The 19,471-nt window shown below is 60.1% G+C and overlaps 3 protein-coding genes across 7 annotated transcripts in view; all 3 read right to left on the reverse strand.

The window, feature by feature from the left end:
- Window positions 1–3,699, reverse strand: part of MAP4K2 (mitogen-activated protein kinase kinase kinase kinase 2) — a 15,169-nt gene extending 11,470 nt beyond the window's left edge. The window contains exons 1-13 of the mRNA XM_069066336.1: window positions 3,536–3,699; window positions 3,293–3,350; window positions 3,116–3,206; window positions 2,769–2,833; window positions 2,384–2,439; window positions 1,935–1,982; window positions 1,592–1,634; window positions 1,160–1,232; window positions 952–1,083; window positions 804–866; window positions 477–558; window positions 234–341; window positions 78–156 (exon numbers count right to left, since the gene is read on the reverse strand). Coding sequence (XP_068922437.1) covers window positions 78–156; window positions 234–341; window positions 477–558; window positions 804–866; window positions 952–1,083; window positions 1,160–1,232; window positions 1,592–1,634; window positions 1,935–1,982; window positions 2,384–2,439; window positions 2,769–2,833; window positions 3,116–3,206; window positions 3,293–3,350; window positions 3,536–3,631 — 994 coding nt within the window. The 5' untranslated portion in view covers window positions 3,632–3,699. The remainder of the gene's footprint in view (window positions 1–77; window positions 157–233; window positions 342–476; window positions 559–803; window positions 867–951; window positions 1,084–1,159; window positions 1,233–1,591; window positions 1,635–1,934; window positions 1,983–2,383; window positions 2,440–2,768; window positions 2,834–3,115; window positions 3,207–3,292; window positions 3,351–3,535) is intronic.
- A 217-nt stretch (window positions 3,700–3,916) lies between these two features.
- On the reverse strand, window positions 3,917–9,398 carry MEN1 (menin 1). Of its 5 annotated transcripts, none has more exons than XM_069066296.1 (11): window positions 9,251–9,328; window positions 8,808–8,849; window positions 7,566–8,016; window positions 6,697–6,905; window positions 6,409–6,537; window positions 6,257–6,297; window positions 6,077–6,164; window positions 5,383–5,519; window positions 5,075–5,210; window positions 4,739–4,903; window positions 3,917–4,610 (listed from the first exon to the last, which is right to left on the reverse strand). In XM_069066296.1, exons 3-11 carry the CDS (start codon window positions 8,008–8,010, stop codon window positions 4,149–4,151), a joined length of 1,812 nt encoding a protein of 603 aa, XP_068922397.1. In that variant the 5' UTR covers window positions 8,011–8,016; window positions 8,808–8,849; window positions 9,251–9,328; the 3' UTR covers window positions 3,917–4,148. The 5 variants fall into 5 exon arrangements, with proteins under 5 accessions (XP_068922397.1, XP_068922398.1, XP_068922399.1 ...); XM_069066297.1 differs by having other exon boundaries at window positions 8,808–8,846; window positions 9,251–9,325; XM_069066298.1 differs by lacking the exon at window positions 8,808–8,849 and having other exon boundaries at window positions 3,917–4,331; window positions 9,251–9,398.
- Window positions 9,399–12,964: 3,566 nt separating this feature from the next.
- CDC42BPG (CDC42 binding protein kinase gamma) overlaps window positions 12,965–19,471 on the reverse strand; it is a 26,402-nt gene continuing 19,895 nt past the window's right edge. The window contains exons 29-37 of the mRNA XM_069066281.1: window positions 18,659–18,721; window positions 17,918–18,502; window positions 17,586–17,683; window positions 17,226–17,310; window positions 16,294–16,414; window positions 15,962–16,070; window positions 15,204–15,330; window positions 15,024–15,109; window positions 12,965–14,399 (exon numbers count right to left, since the gene is read on the reverse strand). Coding sequence (XP_068922382.1) covers window positions 14,343–14,399; window positions 15,024–15,109; window positions 15,204–15,330; window positions 15,962–16,070; window positions 16,294–16,414; window positions 17,226–17,310; window positions 17,586–17,683; window positions 17,918–18,502; window positions 18,659–18,721 — 1,331 coding nt within the window. The 3' untranslated portion in view covers window positions 12,965–14,342. The remainder of the gene's footprint in view (window positions 14,400–15,023; window positions 15,110–15,203; window positions 15,331–15,961; window positions 16,071–16,293; window positions 16,415–17,225; window positions 17,311–17,585; window positions 17,684–17,917; window positions 18,503–18,658; window positions 18,722–19,471) is intronic.

Raw genomic sequence — 19,471 nt, forward strand, 5'->3', positions numbered from 1 at the left:
AAGGAGACAGAGGCAGAAAAAGAGAAGCCCAGGGTGAGCCCAGCTGCTCCCTCCCTCCACTACCCACTGTAACTCACACTGGATCTCTGATGGGGTCCTCTCAGCCTGACTGTGCTGTCCCCTGGAGTGGATCGTGTCAGGAAATATGTCATACGTCTGCAGCAGAAAGGTGTGGTGAAGCTCACCCCAGCTCCCTCCCCTCCGCCCCCCCCCAGAGCTGAGGCTGCCCTCACCTCCAGGTCACAGTCCTCCGGGGTGGGGATGCCCAGGTGGGGATCGTTGAGTCTGTCCAGGAGTTGTATGAGGAGGGTCCGGGGAAGGGTCTGGGCTGTGAAAGGGTGCTGGAGGTGGGGGGAGGAAAGGAATCAAACCTCAGGGTACTCCCCCTGGCTGCCGGCCTCAGAGCCAAGAAGTGACAGAATGCCTCCTCCCCTCAGCCGCTGGGGCTGCTAACTCTGCCCCCTCTCCCTCCTGACCTGCAGAAGCTTCTCAGCAGGGGGCCTTTTCTTGGGGCTCTTGGTCAAGGCCAGCTTGAGAAAATGGTGGAAATTCTGGGACCTGAGAACCAGGACAGGGTCAGAGCTGGGCTGCTGCCCCTGGGGCAGCCCCAGTGACCACCACACACACAGCCAGCTGGGGGGTGGGGGACATCAGGAAAGCTTTGGGAGGTGGAACCACTGGAGCTAAGCCTGAAGGGAGGTAAAGATGATACCAGGCAGAAGTGCAGGAGGGAGTGCATTCTAGGAGTGCAGGGCAGCCTGGGCAAAGGTCTGGAGGTGGGAAGCGGAGGCCAGGTCACTCACCAGCAGGCCTTCTCCTTCAGCTTGGGAGGTTGGAAGCTGCTCTTGGACATCAGCATCAATGCCCTGAGGGAGAAATGGGGAGAGCAGAGCTGAGGATGGGTGGCTCCGGCCTGGGGCTCCGGTGGGGGGGATGAAGACACCGACTGACCTCATGGGGTGCAGGTGGAACAGCGGGGGCTGCAGCTCGGCCAGCTCGATGGCAGTGATTCCCACGGCCCAGACATCACAGAGCTCATTGTAGCCCCCTTTCCGCTCCACAGCAGCCACTTCAGGGGCCATCCTGGGAACACAGAACCGCGTCACCTTCTCCGAGCCCCCCAGGGCAGCCCCTTCTAGGAAGCAGGAGGACCTCTTACCAGTACGGCGTCCCAATGAAGGACTTCCTCTTGGCCACTGATGCCGTGAGCTCACCAGACACGCCAAAGTCAGCTAGAGAGAAGGGGATGAGTGGAGCCAGACGGTGAGACTTCCCCCTCTGCCTCCAGCTCTGAATCAGGATACACCTGGCCCCTTGGCTCAGCTCCCTGTCTCTGCTTCAGCTGGAGCCCTCCCAGGGCCGCACCACACTCTCCCCTCTCAGAGGGGCCCAAAGCTGCCCAGACGGGAAGGCTTCCAAACTGACTCAGGTCACAGGGGTTCAGGCTAGCTGCCCAGAGACTTGGGAGCACTTTGATGGGGTGCCCCAGAATTCTCCCAAAGCCCCTGTCTCTTCTAGATCTGCCCACCCCAGTCTTACCCCCACTCTCATCCCCCCAATCACCCCTGGGCTCTCCCTCCCCAGCACTGACCCAGTTTGACGTCTCCATGAAGAGTAAGGAGAATGTTGGCTCCCTGTGTAGGACAGAGGAGGGTAAGTTATACACCCCAAGTCGGCAGGATTCCTGTGACAGCTTCTGTGCCCTTTGTCTTCCCCCAGGGGGACCCCTACTTGCTCAGTTCTCCCTCACGTACATACAGACTTTCCATCCTGTGGGGACCCCATAGCTCCCACAATGCTCTGCCCACAAACTTGCTGCCCCAGCACAAACTCAAACCTCCCATCTCTGTCTGTCTGTCCTGTCTCTCCACACACACACACACTCACACACACTCACATACACACTCACACACACACACACACACTTCCCCTACCTTGATGTCCCTGTGAATCTTCCCCTGAGAATGGAGGTGATGCAAGCCCTAGGGACAAGAGAAACCTTTGGGTCAGCCCTTAGGCCATCAGCTTCTCCCTTCAACTTTCAGGGTCCCCCAGTCTACCCCAGGACCAAGTCAGGGTCAGGAGCTCAGTCGGGGTTGAGGGGACTCCCCACCACCACCCAAGCTGTTTCCTCCCACCTCTACTCTCCCCCAAACAGGAAGTGGGTGAGGCAAGAGGAAAACGAGAAGCTTCCGGCAACAGGGGAACAGCCCCTCCCCCTCTGGCACCAGTCTCCCACCAGGACCAAGAGGGCCTTCCCACCCTAGGGACCAGGCAGTAGGCCTCAAGGGAACAGCTGGGCTGTCTCCCTAGCCCAGCCCAGGCAGAGGAGGAAAGGAAGAGCAGAGGCTAGGGCTGAGGGCAGAGGAAGGAGGTCCCCTACCTTTAGGGCCTCCCGACACACATAGGCAATCTGTTTTTCCTCCAGGGGTCCAGTGGCTGAAAAAAGGAGAGGCCAAAATGGAGGCATGCCCATGAGGCCAGTGCCCTCTCCACCCAAAGGGCAAGGGCCTGCCAAGGTTGGTGAGGAAGGAGAAATCAATTCCACACCCAGAACTGTCTGTGGGCTTGCAAAGAGACCTGGTCTCCAAAGCACTTGGGGGCAGCTTGTGCCCCCTGCTCTAACCCCCAGAGCATCTCCAGCCTGGAGCCCAGGGAGCTTGGGAGGGCCTCAGCCCCCCACCTAGAGCTTGTGCCTGGGAAGATGCCCCGCTTCCTAGGGCCAAAGCAGCAGCTTAGGGCTGGGGGCAAAGGGTCCTGGGCCTCACCCTGATAGATCTCCTGCAAGGACCCTCCTCCACAGAACTCCATGCAGATCCATAACCGGTCATTTCTGAACGAGACAAGTAGAGAGAGTCAGAGGCCCGGGGAAGGGGGGAGGGGGGAGGGGGGAGGGTCCTGAGAAGGAGCTTGGAGGCCATCTAGACCCAGCCCTAATGTCAGAGCAGGAAAGGGGCTTCGGGAGGCTGGAACTTGGCGAGGGTCACCAGGCGCCCAGCTTGGGCTGGCATGTGCTCTCTATCCACCCAGGGCGGGTGTCCCAAGATGGCATCCTCGGGCTGCGGGTACGCAGCGGGCAGCCCGGCCAGAGCAGGGCAGGGGCGGGCACTGGCACCTGAGGTAGCTGCCTAGGTAGGTGACCACGTTGGGATGCCGGCACTCCTTGAGGATGGTGAGCTCCTGCTGGAGGGAGCTGATGTCATCTCCTGAAGGAAGGAAGAGGCCGGTCACCTGCCGCGCGGCTGGGGGAGGAGCCCCCCCCGTGCCCAGCCCCGCTGCCCAGGGGTCTCACCGGGGTCCAGTTTGACGATCTTCACGGCAGCCAGCTCGGCTGTCTCCGTATCCCGGGCCTGTAACGGAGTCCGGAGGCTAGGGGGCTCCCCTCGGCCGGCCGGGGATAGAGACGAAGGGGAGCCTGGCCTCCTTCCCCTTTCCCGGGCCGGGCGGGGCGCCCAGGGGCCGGCAGCACGCAGCCCTCCCGCGGCCCGCTCCCTCCCGCCCGCCCCCCAGCCCCGGCACCCCGCGCGGCTCGCACCTTATACACATCCCCGTACGTGCCGGCCCCCACCCGCTGCAGCAGCTCGAAGCGCTCCCGGGGGTCCTGCAGTGACACGTCCCGCAGCAGCGACATGGCCCCGCTGGCGAGGCCGGCCGGCCGGCCCGGGAGCCCGCAGCGGCGGCCGCGCAGAGCCGCCCGCCCGCTCCGAGGGGAGGAGCCCGAGCCGGCCGGGGCGGAGCCGGGGCAGGGAGCGGGGGGCGTCCCACGGGGATTCCCCGCAACCCCCGCCCCGGCCCGCCCCGCCCCGCCCCGCGAAGGGACCGGTCGGCACGGCCGGCCCTGGGGGCGGGCGGAGGGAGCCGGCCGGCCCGTGCCCACCCCGACCCCGCGCCCCCCAGCACACTGCGGGAGACTTGGTTTTGTTAGAAAATTTATTTATCTTCCTGGACACTGAAAAATAGATCTATGTACAAACAGGCAAGAAAGGGTTAAGCGGCCCGCAGTCCTCGGCTTCCTCGGGATGGCTGGATGGTCCGGGCCAGGAGGAGGGCAGGGCCCAAGGGCGCTGCTGACCCGGCCTGGGGGGGAGGGGGCCCCCAGCATCTGGGCGCAGGGCCCCAGGGGGAGGGGTGGCCCCAGCATCTGGGCATCAACGCCCCCCTAGAGCCCCTTCTCCGGCCTTCTTGAGGAAGGACAGGGTGTAGTCACTGGGCGTGGACACCTTCTGTTTTTTCATCTGCACTTGGGACTGGGCAGTGAGCTGTAGCTTGATGGCACTGGAATTGATCTTGGTGGCCACCAGCAACTCCTTCATTCCCTTCATCTTCTCACTCTGGAAGGTGAGCACTGGGCCCTCAGGGGCTGGGGAGGCTGGAGGGGCTGGGGCTGGGGCTGGTCCTCCTCCCTCAGGGCCCTTGGGAGCCCCTGGAGCCACCCCAGGCCTCCTGGGGATGCTCTTGTCTAGGGCCACCTTCTTGGGAGGTGGGGGCTCCTCAGGCTTGGACTCTCGCCGAGGCCCCCTCCTCCGGCCTTCCCGAGCCTCCTCTCCCCAGGGCTCCTCCGTCTCTGCTGTCTCTGCCTCCCGGCTCACAATCCGGACCTTCTGCCGGACCTGAGGACCCACAGGAAGGTTGATCCTGCCCCTCCCCCCATCCCCCTGCCCCCCAGGGTTGTTGGAGGGCACCCCAATCTGTCCCCCCTCCCAGGCTCTGGTGGGTACCACTGGGGGCTCCAGCTTACCTGCCCCTCGAAGCGCCCCAATGACTGTACCAGGAAGGTGGCCCAGCCCACATGCAGCACTGGAGTGGGGCTGCCCTCCTCCCACTTACAGATGCCATCGTAGAAGCGCAGGAGGTGGGCGAAGCACTCAGGGTCCTGCAGGGCTGAGCCCTGGGCCGGGGAGCCCTGGGCAACATGCAGGTTAGGTCCCTGCCTCCCCAGCTCCCCGGCCTGCACTCCCCTCGGGACACGCTGGGGCTCAGCTACAAAGGGATGCGTCTCCTGCAGCTTAGCAGCCTAGGAATGGGCCCTCGCTGTGCCAAGGCGACGGTGCCAGAGGCCCGCTGCCCCCTTTACCTGAGTGTGCTCTCCGCCTCGGTCTTCCCCGGCCTCAGCCAGGGCGGCCGCCTCCTTGAGCAGGTTGGGGACCACGTCATTAGCCACCTCAAAGAATTCCTTGTAGATTTCCTCATCCTCTCGGCAGTAATTGTAGCTGGGAGGAGGGAGGCTGAGTGAGCTTGGGGCCCCCAGCCTCCTCCCCAACCCCCTCTTTACTCCTCAGGCAGGGACAAGGAAGGAAGGACCGTCCCCTGAGAAGGGGTCTGGGGGATCCGAGGAGGGCCGTGCGCTGGAAGGGAGAGAGGAAGGACTGGCAGGTGCCTCACTCCTGGATGACGGTGGCCGTGTCTGCCCAGGCCTGCAGGGCTTCTCGCACGTTGCGATTACGGCAGTGGTATCCAGCCAGATACATGTAAGGATAGATGTGCTCATCCCGATAGTAGGTCTTGGCAGAAGCGATGCCCTGGGGGTGGGGGGTTCAGAACATCAGGACGTCATCCAGCCAGCCGGCCTGCCTGTTCTTCTTTGGGGGGCCCCATCACCAAAAACTCCCTGACCACCCAAGGCTAAATCAGCCACTCCCTCCATCCAGGACACAATGTCCAGCTGCTGACCCAGGCTGGGCTCAAGACAATGGGCAGCAGGGCACAAGCTGATGACCCTTGGGCCTACACAGCACCTAGAGGTGGCCTAAGGATGCTCCCCATGAGGCACCCCCTAGGAAGTGACCTGGGAGGCTTCAGGCCAAGGTCAGCAGAGCCAGGCACACACCTGCTGCCTGGTTACTATGGACCATGGGCATCCTACCCCCAAGGCTGAGCTCCATGAGGGTAGGTGCCCACTGTGTGCGTGTGTGTGTGTGTGTGTGTGTGTGTGTGCGCGCGAGAGAGAGATAAGACACCCTTCTGAAGCAGGAGCAGTGCAGGAACCCTGCTCCTGCCTGAGCCTAAGGGCCGGAGCCCCTCCTGGCTCTCCCTTCCCTGGCTCCTTGCAGTCCTCCCCCCCCCCCCACACACACACCTTATGGTAGATGGTGAGAGGGTCTGGCCGGCCAGGTGTGGGCTCCAGCTCCTCCAGGTCCGCCAGGTTCCCCAGAGCCATTGGGTACCTGCAGAAAAGGCATGGGGCTGATGCCCGTCATGACCCAGCATCATGGCTCCCCTTCCCTCTTCCTTTCTCCTGCCCTTCTCCACCGCTCACCTTTCCAAGTGTCCCAAGTCATAAAGCAACCAGAGAAGTTTCTGTGGGTGAAAAATGACAGAAATGTGCCCTGAGTCTGGGGGTCCTGCAGGGCTGGGAGCCTGACCTGGCGGGCTAGAGGGGGGCGAGGGGTGGGGGACGTGGGGCCTCACCTGCTGGAGCTGGAGCAGCTCCAGAGAATCCGTGTGCAGATCAATGGAGGGATTGATAGCGCACACCATGAAGGCCACCTCCATCTTGCGGTCACAGCGCAAATAGGAACCCTTTAGGTACAACCAACTCTTGGGGACAAGAGGGGAGAGTCCAGTTAGCTTCCCAACCCCCCTCACTCCCCATTCATTCCCCCCTCCCAGAGAGCAGCACGACTTGGGGGCCAGTGAACTATGTCCCCTGGGGAGGAGCTGCAGCTGTCAGGTAATGGGTGGGGTGTGCGGCATTACCCGCTCAGCCACACCAGCATTCACTGTCTGTCCCCGGCGATCCTCATTGCCTTTCCCATGCCACGTAACCTCAGCCGTCTGCTCTCCTTCGGGACCAAACACAACCCAGGCATGGTCCTCACTCAGGGCCAGGTGGACGTCCCGGAGGCCCAGAGCCTGGCAGGCCCCCACCACTGCAAAGGCCACCCCAGAGCTGTCGAGCTTGGTTCCTGTAAACAGAGAGGGGAGGGGACTTCTACCAACCCCTGCCCTGAAGCCAGGCAGAGGGAACCACAACCAGGCCTCCCACCCAGGCCCAAGCCATCCCCTGGCCAGGTAGCAGCCTCCTTCCCCTATTCCATCCCCTCCCTTCTCTGTCTCCCTCTCCTTCAAGAAATCTATTCACACTAGCCCAGCTCATCATTCCAGGGGCCCTGTGGTCTCTGCCTCTGCCATTCAGCATGCTTCTGCACTGTTATTTGTGTAAATTAAAAGGCATCAACATATGGTCTGTGCTTTGCCAAATGCTCTCACAACTATGGTCTCAAAAGATCCTGAGGTGGAGACAGGGCAGACCTCCCTTGACCTTTACCAGCTGACTCTGAATCTGAGAACTGGCCTGGAATCCAATCATCATGTGGTCCAGGTAGCCTCTCAGGTCCCTTCTGGCTCTGCCTCCAGGATCCTGGGACCAGAATCCAGCTTCCTCCCCAAGGCCAAGCCACGGCCATGACCTGGGGCAATGGTGAGCCCAGGCTTCCTGCCTCTCCCTCCTAGGAAATCAGAGTGCACCCCCTAAAGTGCACCTTGGTTCTGCCTGTCCTTCCTCAAGCTCCATGCCAGAGAGCTCAGCCTTGGCAGAAAGGGTCCCTTTCCCCACCAGCCCAAACCTGTGATGAAGCTGAAAAGGGACTGGATGTGAGCACGGTCTTTGAAGTAGGAACGGCTCAGACTGTTCCATATGACATCCGAAACCTTCTTTACCAGCTCACGGCTAGACACACCCCCCTCTCGGGGGTAGAGAGACAGGTCCACAGCGCCCCGGATCTGGGCTGTGAACCTGGCATGGAGGGCCGCGATGATGGAGAGGTCAGCCACAGGGAAGTAGGTGAGGCCGCCAGGAGGGTCAGGAGCTGGGCTGGGCTGGAAGGTGAGCTCAGGCACGTTGGTAGGGATAACCCTATTGACAGCCAGGAAATGCTCCACAAAGCCCAGCACCAGGGACAGCAGCACCAAGTCGGGCTCCTCCCGGTTCAGCTCCGCTGCAAAGAGCCTCACCACGTCATCAATGGAGCGCAGAGGGAACAGGTTCTTTTGGGCAGCCTTCAGCCCCATGGTGACCTGGGCAGAGAAGAAGGGAGGACTCTGATGCTGTCACTGTGCCCTGGAGGGACCATCCCAAAGGCCCACATCCTTCTCTCAAGCTTCCCTCCTGCCCTTGCCCCTCTCCACTTTGTCCATGGGCCCCCACCAAACGCGGCTGCTTGAGACTCCCTAAGGGCTTTCACCTCTCACTGCCCTCCCCACCAACACATCCCATTCCAGGACCTCCTCCCACTTCTCTGTACCTGTCCTCGAGGCTTCCTGCCTTCAAGAAGCCCTCTCTCAAGGGGCCCCACCTCTTCCTTGGCTCCCCTATCCCTCTATCTTTCCCTTCTCTGCAAGCACCCCTTCATCCCAATTCCTGTCTCTTGTCTCACCTCCCCTTCCCCAGTCCTCTGCCCCGCCCCCAGGCTTATAGGACATAGTCTCATTATATAGATATGGAAACTGAGGCCCACTGAGAACGGGCACATGGCCAAGGCAGGGCTAAGCAGCAGAACCCGGCCTGAGGCTGGGGCTCTTCTTCCTTCTCCCTCTAGCTCACTCCCGCTTCACACACCCCTCCCCTGGGTGTCTGGGATCTGAATTCTGGCTTCCTCTAGGCCCTCCAGAGCACAGGGGGGGGGGGGGGGAGGCGGAGGTCTGCCAGCCTCCCTGCACAGCCACTCTCTGGCCAGGGGCCACACTGCGCCCCACACTCTCCCCAGCTGCTCAGGCCCCCAGGTGGAGAGGAACCCCCAGGGCAGGACCCTTTATTCCTGTATCCTGGCATCCCAGTGCCTGCTGAATCGCAGCCCCCACCTGCCTACCCTGGGCAGCCCCTGGCTCTGCTCCAGACCTCAGTTTCCCTGCTGGTAAAACGAACAGGTCAGTGAGATGACCTGGAAGGGCCCTTCTGGCTCCATGTGGACCCCTTCACCAGAGCCAGTCTCCCCTTTCCAGGGTGCCTCTCCTGAGGAGCAGGGGGCTCCCCCAGCAACCCCCTCCCCTTCCCTTCCCTTCCCTTCCCCCAGGGTCCTGCCCCTCCCCCCACCCCCCCCACCCCCACGACACCCCCTGTCACTTCAAGCCCCCTCCCCCTCCCTCGCACCTGCAGCTCCTCCCCCTCCTCCTCTTTCTCTTCCTTCCCCTCCCCACGGCCTGCTGCCCCCTCCCCCGGTCTCCTTGGGCCGGGCCACTGGCCCAGGGGTCAGCTGCGACCCCTCTCCCGGGCCCCCAGCCCCCAGGCCCCGACCCCTGGCCCCGCGCCCACCTCCGCTCGCACATCCCACACAAGGAGCTTGCCCAGGAGCCCGCGGGGCGCGGAGCATACCGGGAGATGGAGTCCGCTCCGCCCCGCCCCCCCAGGCCGCGCAGAGCTTGCTGGGAGATGGAGTTCCCGCCGGCCGCCATCGCTCACGCGCGGGAACCCCACCCCGGAAAGCCGTCCCGGGGACCAGGGCGGAGCCGAAGGGGCTCTTGGGAAAAGCTGTTGGCCCCACCGCGGCATCCGCAAGGCGGAAGGTGGACGCCGGAAACGTATCTCCCCGCCATACTGGATTCTGGGAGTTGTAGTTTCGGGTGCGTGAACGGTAGCGCCAGCGTCCCAGGCTCGGGGTAGGATTGTAGAGGGAGTACAAGCCAGTTGGTGCTTGGTCGGGAACCCCGTCCCCCCTCTCCCTCCACCCCATCCAGCCTCTGCTTGCAGACCCCTCCCCCAGGATGGGGAGCTTACTACCCGCAGAGGCATCCTGACCTCCTTTCGGAACGCTCTGTTTGGTACTTTTTTCCTGCGTCTCTAACTGGAACCCTCTTCTCCTAGTTATGCCCGCCGGGCACCCCCTCCCCCCGCCCCGTACGGTGGGCGCAGAGCTGCAAAGCCTCGGCAGCGCTGAGGCGTCCTTGAGAAGGTCTGCCTGTCAATCAGTCAGCCCCTCTTAACCGCCTGCTGTGAGCGCGGCTCGGCGCCGAACCCTGGGGACACAAAAGGAGGTGGCAGGCACCTCCTGCCCTCCCCGAGCTTACAGTCCGGGGGGGGGGGGGGGAGGCACGCAAACCAACCTGTGCAAAGCCAGGGCTGCAGAGGGTGCAAAGGAAACAGGCATTGATCAGCAGGAGGAAGGCGTTCTCTTGAGAGAGGGGGAGATTTCAGCGGGGTCTTGAAGGAAGCCGGGGAGCACGGGAGGTGGGGGTGAGGAAGCAGGGCTTGCTCCGGGCCGGGGAGGCAGACCAGGAGAACGCTGGCCGTCAGGAGATGGAGTGTCTTGTCCGGGGGGCCGCCAGGAGGCCTAGATCAGAGTCAGGGGTCGGCAGACTGGAGAGGGAGCAGGGGCCACGTTAGGAGGGACTTTGAAAGCCAAATAGAGCGGTTGTATTTGCTCCTGGAGGCCACCCGAAGCCCCTGGAGTTTAGTGAGCCGAGGCTGAGCTGGGGAGAGACTTGAGGCTATTGCAATAGTCTAGGTGTGAGGGGATGAAGGTCTGTACCAGGATGGGGGCAGTGTCAGAGAGCAGGGGGCAAATTGGAGAGACATTCCAAGGGTGAAGTCGACAGGAACTCAGATATGGGGGTGGGGGTGACAGAGACAGAGGAATCCCAGGACCAGGTTGGGAGCCTGAGGAGCTGGGGAGATGAGGGTGCCCTCTACGGTCACAGGGAAGGTAGGTTCAGGGGAAAGGAGGAGATGTGAGACTGGAGGTCAGCAGAGGCTGGGGCAGGAGAGGGAGATGTGAGAATCCTCAGCATAGAGACGGTCATTAAATCCACGGGAGCTGAGGAGATTCCCAAGAGAAGCAGTCCTGAGGGAGAAGAGAAGGCCCAGGCCGGAGCTCTGTGTTAGAGATCAGCCCGTGATCTGGAGGATGATACAGCCAAGGAGACAGAGAGGGAGGAGGAGAACTGGAAGAAAATGGCAGTCTGAAATCCTCTAGATGAAGGGGGCTGCACAATGCCCAAGGCTATGGCGGCTCTGTCCTCTGAGATCTAGCTTCGAAGTTGGCAATTACAAATTCCACTTCTCTGTCTCTTGCTTCCGTCCCCTTCTCTCCAGTTATATAGTGTCTGCCCTCCTTCAGGCCCTCATGGCCTCTCACCCAGACTGTTGTGATGGCCTCCTGCTTGGTATCCCTGCATCTGGGGCTTGGTTCTCCAATCAAGCCTCCATTCGGCTGCCAAAGTGATCTATCTTCCTGCAGCTCCAAGCCTGTCCTCAGGGCCCATCACCTCCAGAATAAAATGCTTGATGTTCTACCTGAGATTAAAGGGTCTCCACCAACTGGCCCCTTTCCAGGCAGACACTGTGACTTCACACACAGACACAGACACACACACACACACAGTAGTCTCTACAGGGCACAGGCCACCAGGTGGCGCTTGAAGCTTGAGCTACCCTAGCTCTCTGCAAACAGCTGAAGGATGCCGCCTTACCTCCTGCTCTCCATACAATCTCTAGTTTTTTGAAATCTAGAAGAAAAAGAGTGTTGGAAGAGATGACCCATAAGGTCCCTTCTAGCTCCAGCTCTGATCTCTGGAAGGAACTCTGTTGAGACTGGGAAGAAGCCAGTGTGAGAGGAGAGGGTGGTCTCTACCCCTGTCCCTTTCCGCTGCTGGCTAGACCAGACTAGACTTAGGGAGTATCCCCTTGGGTGAGATCTGGGACTTTCTCGGTTGAGCTAAGTTACCTTGCTCCCCATGGGAGAGCTCCTCCTCTATTGTTGGGCATATATTCTCCTGTGTATACCTTCTCTGCCTTCTAATTTGCTATTGATTTGGATAAATGGCTTTCTTGGCTAAGGGCTATGAGGGGAACTGGTATTTGATGGAAAAGGGGTCAAGTTTTGGATGTCAAGCTTGGGGTCCAGCTTCCCCCAATAATAAAACAGTGACCAGAAGTTAGCTTGACCCCGAAAACCATGCCCCCTAGACTATTTAATTGTTCAATTGTGTCTGACTCTTTGTGACCCTGTGGACTATAGCACAATGCTGTCCATGGGGTTTTCTCAGTAAAAATACTGGCTTGGTTTTCCATTTCCTTCTCCAGTGGATTAAGGCAAACCGAGGTTAAGTGATTTGCTCAGGGTCACACAGCTAGTGTGGTCACATTTGAACTCAGGTCTTCCTGACTCCAGTACCCCAACAACACGCAAGGGAGCAGATAAATATAATTCTAGCCCCAATTTCCTGGTAGGAATTAAAATGTCCCTTGGAGAAGGGTGGGGAGAGAAGTGAGAGCTGGGGATTCCTCATGAGCTCCACGACTCCCCTGCCACAGCTGAGTGGACAGCTCCCTGGGGGGGAGGGGCTTGCAACATTTCGATTACCTGTGGAGACATATACTTTGTGTCCACTTGTTGAGCGCTCTGAGGAAGATTTTGGTGTATGTGGATGTACTTGCCAATTGGTCATTTCTAGCTTTGCCTTCCTTGGAGTATATGTCTGCCTGCTTGTCAGTGGGAACTCTCAATCTGCATTTAGCTTATTAAGGAATCACTATCAGTGTGATCAGAAATAAAATGTAGCAATTTCTTTCCTGGCCCCTGGGAATCACAGACTGGCTCCTGGCTGCGGGTCCAGGGGAATCAGGAAAGGGCTGGCCTAGCTGCCTCCTCCATGTCTATAACCAATGAGAAGCAGGCACGCCCCCCCCCAAAGTGAAAGAGCTGGAAACTGAGGGTCAAAGGGCAGAGCATGACCACTCACAGCCAGGAGAGAGGGACACAGCCCCCCCATCCCCAGGGATTCCAGAGCCTCATGCCTATCAACAGTCACAGCAAGGGAAGCCTGAGCAGCAGCCGGCTTCATGCCTAGCCCAGACAGCCAGCACAGGGCCCCGGGTCCAGGTGGAGTGCACCCCTCTGCCCTTGGCCCCATCCATCCGGGTGTTCTCTGGCAGCCTGATGGGAGAAACTGGTGGGAAGAGGCAGCTGCTCTGTGACTCGCCCTCTCCCACGCACCCACACCCAGGGCGCAGCGAGGGGAGGGGCCGGAAGGCAGCTTATAAAGATATCTTTATTAGATGTCTTTTGTCACTTCAGATATTCCTGCTGATCTTTCCATCAACAGTGTCCATCAGATAAATACTTGGCTTGTTCCCCCCACCTGAGACAGCGGGTGGTTTAAAAATAAAAATAATAACCACAATAGTGAAATCCCCTCACAGATCTCCCTCTCTCCAAATAAAGGGTGAGCTAGTCCAAGTCGGAAGGGATCCCCCAGCATCCCCCCTCCCCATCCCACAGAATTGAGCCCCTCATAAATAATTCCAGAAGCCCTCTCCCCCTCCCCCATCATCTCCGCCTCCAGTGGCCCTGCTCCAGGGAGCCCCCTCCCCACTTTGGTCCTGCCTGCTTTCTCTCCATCCCTCTTCTGCCCTCCCCCAGCACCATGCTCCCCCTCCTCCTCTCCTTGACCCCCCCCTCCCATTCTTCCTCTAACTCTCCTCTTTCCCTCTTTCCTCTTTCTTTTGTCCCTTCTCTTCCTCCCTTCCTTTTCTCCTTCTGACCCTCTCTCGGGATTATGGGACCACATGATTTAGATCTGGAAGCACCTGAGAGACGCCAAGGGAGGCCTAGCACATAGTAGGTGCTTCCTAAACGCTGCCTGCTGATGGCAGTGACCGTGGACCCCGGTCCTGTGTCCCAGTGAGTCCTCCAGCTGAGCTTCTTTGCCCTCCATCTGCCCCTTCTCTCTGCCTTTCCCCCAGCCGCCTTTTCTCAGTCTGCCAGAGGTTCTCTGTCCCCGACTGCCACAGCCCACATCCCTCAGGCTCTGAGCTGTCTCATTTATATCCGGGCAGAGGAAGCAGGGCCAGCAGCTGACAAGGCCCCCCATTGTCCCCCTGCCCCTACACCACAACCCCCCAGACTTGCCACCTGAAGCTTCTCCTTCCACTTCCCCAAAGTCTGGCCTCTCTCTTCTGGACACACCTGCCCTTCTGTCCCAAGAGCACCCATGGATGCCTGGGGCCCAGGGCTTTGGCACAAACAGGATCGTCCCCATGGCGGGGACAGAGTGGGCCCTTTGGGCACAGCCCCATGAAGGGCTCTCTTCCCCTTGGTCAGGACAGAACAGAGCAGGGGAGTTGGAATGTTTGGCTGATGCTCTGGGCAGTGCTGGGAGGATGAGGGAAGGTTGGAAATTGGGATCATAACGCCCCTGGTCAGGGAACTGGGGGTGGGGGGAGGGATCCAGCTGCCTGAGCTTGGATCCTGGGCAGGCCACTTTCTGCTGCCCCCATCCCCTGCTGCGCATCACCCTGGCCTGCAGGGGGATGCTCTAAAACAGTCCACTGTGGGTCACCTTCCTCCTTCCCTTCCCCCTCCTGGGGGCTGGCATGGGGAGAGGCCGGTATTCCCAGCCAGGGTGGCTCAGCGGGAGCTCTGTGATTCAGGGGCCGGGGGAAGGCTCCGGGGACGGTCCGATATCTGAGGGGGAAGGCAGGGGATCAGGGAGAGAGGGGGCAACAGGCACCCAGGCCCACCTCTGGTCAGAAGAAAAGTCCCCCCAGGATGTGGGGGTAGGGATCCCCCAGCCAGGAAGTGGCCAGATTTTCTCAACCAAAACTCACAACTCAAAGTCTAAAGGGAGATTCTTTTTGTGAAACCTCCTTAAAAGGACTGAAATCTAGACTGTTCTGGGCCATCTAGGGCAGCATAGACCAAAGGCAAGTACATTAGAACAGGAAGTTCATTCCAGTCTTGGCCTTATGACCTTAGACAAGCTACCTCCCTGTCTGGGCCTCAGTTTCTCCCTTTAAAACAAGGGGGTGGAACTGGTCCCCTTCCAATTCCAATGTTCTCTGTGCTAAGGACCCTCTTAGATCTGATATTCTTCACTTTCTCACATTGTATATCCTAAGACCCTTGGCAGCTCTGAAATGTTCTGCTCCAAGCCCCCAGCCAATGCTAACATGTAACATGTAACGTGGGGTGATTATTAGGGTGAAAGTTTCCCCCAGGGGAGTCTCTGCCTCAGTCTGGGAATGAGACAAGGAGGAAGAGGGGGCTGGCCAGAGCTTTCTGGGGTCATGCCTCTGCCCAGCTCCTCACCTGGCTCAAAGAGACCGCTGGACTCAGGGGGCTGTGGCTGCAGGACACCGACTCACTGGACAGAGATGACCTGGGCTTTCTCCTCACTGCGGAAAGAGGGGCACAGTGAGCCAGCAGGCAGTGCCTGGGCCAGGATGAGCCCTCAATCTGGGGGCCTGGGGCAGGAAGCTGGCTGCTTACCAGAGTCTGCATCTGGCACGAGGACCTCGCTGCCCATGGAGGCCGGGCGTCGGGGAGCCTCCGAAAAGCTGTGGGGCCTCGTGGGGCCATGACTGCGGCCTCCCCCATGGCCCTTGTCCTCAGGAGCCTGCAGCAAAGGGGCTCCATGTCAGAGCCCGGCCAGAAAACCAGGAGCCCGACTCTGGGCAAGTCACTAGCCTGCACAGAGCCCTGATCCCTGCTGGCTGTGATGGCTGGGGACTGGGTGGTCTCTGCACGTTCCTTTGACCCTGAAATTATTGGAGGTGCCAGGACCAAGGCCTTCAACAAGAACAGAACCTTAAAACTGGAAGTGACCCCAGATGTCATCTGGAATGATGCTTTTGTTTCACAGATGGGGAAATGGAGGCTCAGGGAGAATGACCTGTCCAAGGTCACTAGGGTAGCAAGTGAACCCAGGGCCTCCAACTCCAGATTTTGTGCTCTTTCCATTACACTTAAAAGGATTTGTCCTGTGAAGTTTGGATTGGTCAAAGGGCCATACTTGGGGACCTACAGGGCCACATGTGAACAAGAGTCTGCCCTAGACCAGTCTGGGCAGGGTTGGGGGCAGGGGTCGGTACATGCAGAGCTTCAAGCCCTCCGCTAAAGTGGACTCCTTGGAGCAGCTTTTGACCCCACCTTCCAAGCCCCCCTAGGATACATTGAGGATTTACCTGGCAGGCTTCTGATCCAGCCCTCACACCCTCCCAAACACCTCTCCATCCCTGGCCACTCACCAAGGGCAGCTCTGGCTTCCCATCCCCTGGACCCATGTGGGCCAGATGGCTGAAGTTCGTTGGTGGAGAGATGAACTTAGAGCGTACGAAGGGGTCCTTCAGCATCTCCCTGGAATGATGGCAGGGTGGGGGCTGAGGAGTGTGAAGCCCAGCATGCCCCCCTACAGGGAGGCCCCTGACCCCAGGAAAGGGACAGACCCCCAAAGGCTATAGGGGTGTCTGGGCTCTAACAGAGGAAGGAAGCGGGTGGGCTAGAGTCAGAGGCCAGGGACCTGCCGCCTGGGGGCTGGGGTCAGAGGCCAGGGACCTGCCACCTGGGGGCTGGCCTCTACCTGCGCTGCTGTTGGCGCTGCTCCTCAGAGACTCGGAAAAAAAAACGACGTTTGCTCTTAGTCCGGAACAGCTGGCGCCGGCTGTTGTCAGTCAGGTCGGGGATGTCAAACTCATCCTTCTCTGTAACAGCAATCCTCCTGCTTCAGGAATCCCCAGAGGGAGCACGGGGAGCCCTGGTGCCAGGACCCTCTCTGAGCTCTGTTAGAACAGGCCAGCTTGCTGGGGGCCCTCCAACCACCGCAGAGGGAGGGCACTTGTGGAAGACCCCCAGACACCCTTTCCTGAGCATCCAACTGGCCAGCTCTTGGCTCAGGTTGTCTTTGCTCTAGACCTGTTATTTCTTCAGTTTAGAAAGCCCGTCCACTCGAGTGGCTAGGTGGCACAGTGAGTAAAGCGCCAGCCTCAGAGCCAGGAGGACCCGAGTTCGGTACTGGCCTCAGACACTTAACACCCACACAAAAAAACTAGCCGTGTAACTGTGGGCAAGTTACTTAACCCCTATTGCCCTCCAAAAGGCAAAAAAAGAAAAAGAAAGCCCGTCCACTCGTGCAGATCGACCGCTTGTTAGTCTGAGGGAGAGGCCTCAGGCCTTGTCAAGGTCACTCAGGGAGGCAGGGGCAGAGACCAGACCGAAAGCTAGATCTCTCTCTTATTGACTCCAGGGTCAGCCCTCCAGCCTCTCAGAGGATAAGGCGTCACAGGATCATTCTCCCCATTTTACAGGAGGAAAACTGAGGTTCAGAGAGGCTAAGATCATGCAACTAGGAAGGGGCCAAGCTGAGGCTTGGACTCAGACCCTGCCTCTGAATGCAGCAGATTGCCAGCGTACTCTGGTGCATCTCAGGTTGGGGGATGGCCCTGGCCCGAGGGCCTTCCAGGGGGGCCCAGGGAGAGGGCCCATAAGCTCCCCCACATGCACAGCTACACTCACCCGCCAGCCGATTCCTGAGGTAGGTCAGTCGGACTTTCTCAGAGCCATAGAGACAAAGGGATCCCTCTGGGTTCAGGGGACGGACCTGCGGGAGTGTGGCAGAGCACAGGACCAGAGAGTTAGCACTGGAAGGGACCCTCCCATTTTACAGGAAAGGCTACTGAGGCCCAGAGAGGATAGGGGACTTGGGGAGGGCCGCCAGGGTGGGATTTGGACCTCACTGGTTGTGGGTCCAGCATCCTCAGCTTGTCCCTCAGACAGACACTAGCCCTGTCCCTAGAGGACTCAGGCTTCACCCTCTTCTCCATTTCTGTCCCTCCCACCCTGTACCCTCCCCTCCCTGGGGCTTGGCAGCCATACCTTCTTGAGTGGCACAGACTGGACCCACTCTGCCTTCCGAACATCAAACACATCAATGGCATTCTCGCTGAACACTGTCAGGTAGGGGGCTGTGTAGCCTGGTGGTTGGAGGTAGAGGAGACCCTGATTATTCCTGTTAACAGCAGCTGCTGTCTCCCAAGGTTTACACAGCACCCTCCTCACACCAACCCTAGGAAGGTCCAAGCATTATCATGCCCATTTCATGGAGAAGACAAACAAGGATTTGCAAGCAGGTCCTCCCCAGGGCTCTGTCTTTGTTGGGCCCTCCCCTGATCCAGTGCTTGCTCCTCAATCCTGCTGCCCCAACTCACCCCAGCCTACAGGGGCTGCAGGCCAGAGGAGCTCCTGGCTCCTGGACCTCTTTCCTGTCCTGTCCACATAGATGCCCGCCGTGGAGAGGAGAAGCAGAAATTCACTGAGGCTGAGCTCAACAGCGCCCAGCGCCTCACTGGGACCTGGCCCCTCGGCGGCCAGCCCCGATCCCAGCACCAGAGGGGCCGCCTCGTTTAGCAGCGGGTAGAGGGCGAAGGCTCCAGCTGCCCCTACACACAGCCGGTCCCCCACCAGTGCCAGGCTCTGCACTGGGCCAGACACCTGTAATTCTCGGATGCGCCGGTGCCAGGGCCCGGGGCCAGGCCCCAGCTGGTAGCAGAGGACCTGCCGCTTGACGGCCACACAGAGGACGGCTGTGCTGGCCTGTAAGACCCGGCCCGCCGCCAGGCTCTGGCAGCCCCTGGACTCGGCGATCTTGGCCCCCGCCGCCTCGCTGCTCTCTAGTTCATCTAGCGCGAAAAGGCGGACACTGGGGCCACGGCCGCACAGCACCGCCAGGAGCCCTGCGGGCTGGCTGACTGCCAGGCGCTGGACCCGCTTACACTCGCCCACCTGGAAGATATCTGGGGAAGGGGTAGGGGCATCAGCCTCGCCTGTGCCCATCGCCATGGCCCCCGGCCCCTTCTGGTCCCTCCCCATCAGGTCCTCTTCACCCCGGCCTCCAGGCCCCGGCCTCCACGCCCCATCACCCCGGCCTCCACGCCCCATCATGGCCTCACCATTGGTGTGCAGATGGATCACATAGAGGCCTTCTTCGGTGCCCAGGGCCAGACGCTCCTGGTCTAGAGGAAGGAGGAGTAAAGGGGCCCTTGAGGGAAGGAGCCCGGCCTCCTACCTGGCTCCTGCCTCAGCCCCCTCCCCGGGGGCCCTGGCCTCCCCCAGCACTATCCGCAGGCTGCAGGGGCAAAGAGGACCAGGAGGCGGAGGCAGAGGGCAAGGGTTCAGGTTCGGATCCTAACTGGCCTAATCCCTGGGGACACCCGGGCCAGTGTTTAACTTGGCGGTTTCCTCCTCTGTAGCGCTGTCACTGAGGCCACAGGCAGTTTGTGTAAAAAGCCTCATGTTTGCAGAGCCTTCCCCAATTTCACCCCCCTTTCCTCTGCCTTTTGGAACAAATGAGGAGGATCAGGTGAGAGGGTGGACCTCAAGCACTTGGTGACCAACTGGACAGATGGGAGCTTTAGGCCCCACTCCTCCCAGAATCTGACTCTTAGAGATCATCTCTCTAACCACTTCATTTTAGAGAGAAGGAAACTGAGGCCCAGAGAAGGAAGACTAAGGCGACCTGTCACTCCTGCTTCACCTTTCTGGGTTTTCTTCGTACCCTCCCAGCTCAATGTCTCAGAGGGTGCCCGGGTCCATGGTGTCCCTGCCCCTGTTGGCAGTATCCAAGCTGGCCCTGCCCCTTGCCCACTGCACCTGGGCTGGCCCTGCCCCTTGCCCACTGCACCTGGGCTGGCCCTGCCCCTTCCCCACTGCACCTGGGCTGGCCCTGCCCCTTGCCCACTGCACCTGGGCTGGCCCTGCCCCTT

This window comes from Petaurus breviceps, unplaced genomic scaffold (assembly GCF_028583685.1).
Source record: "Petaurus breviceps papuanus isolate PSGF00001 unplaced genomic scaffold, PetGlider_PUasm1.0 90721, whole genome shotgun sequence".
NCBI classification, from domain to species: Eukaryota; Metazoa; Chordata; class Mammalia; order Diprotodontia; family Petauridae; genus Petaurus; species Petaurus breviceps.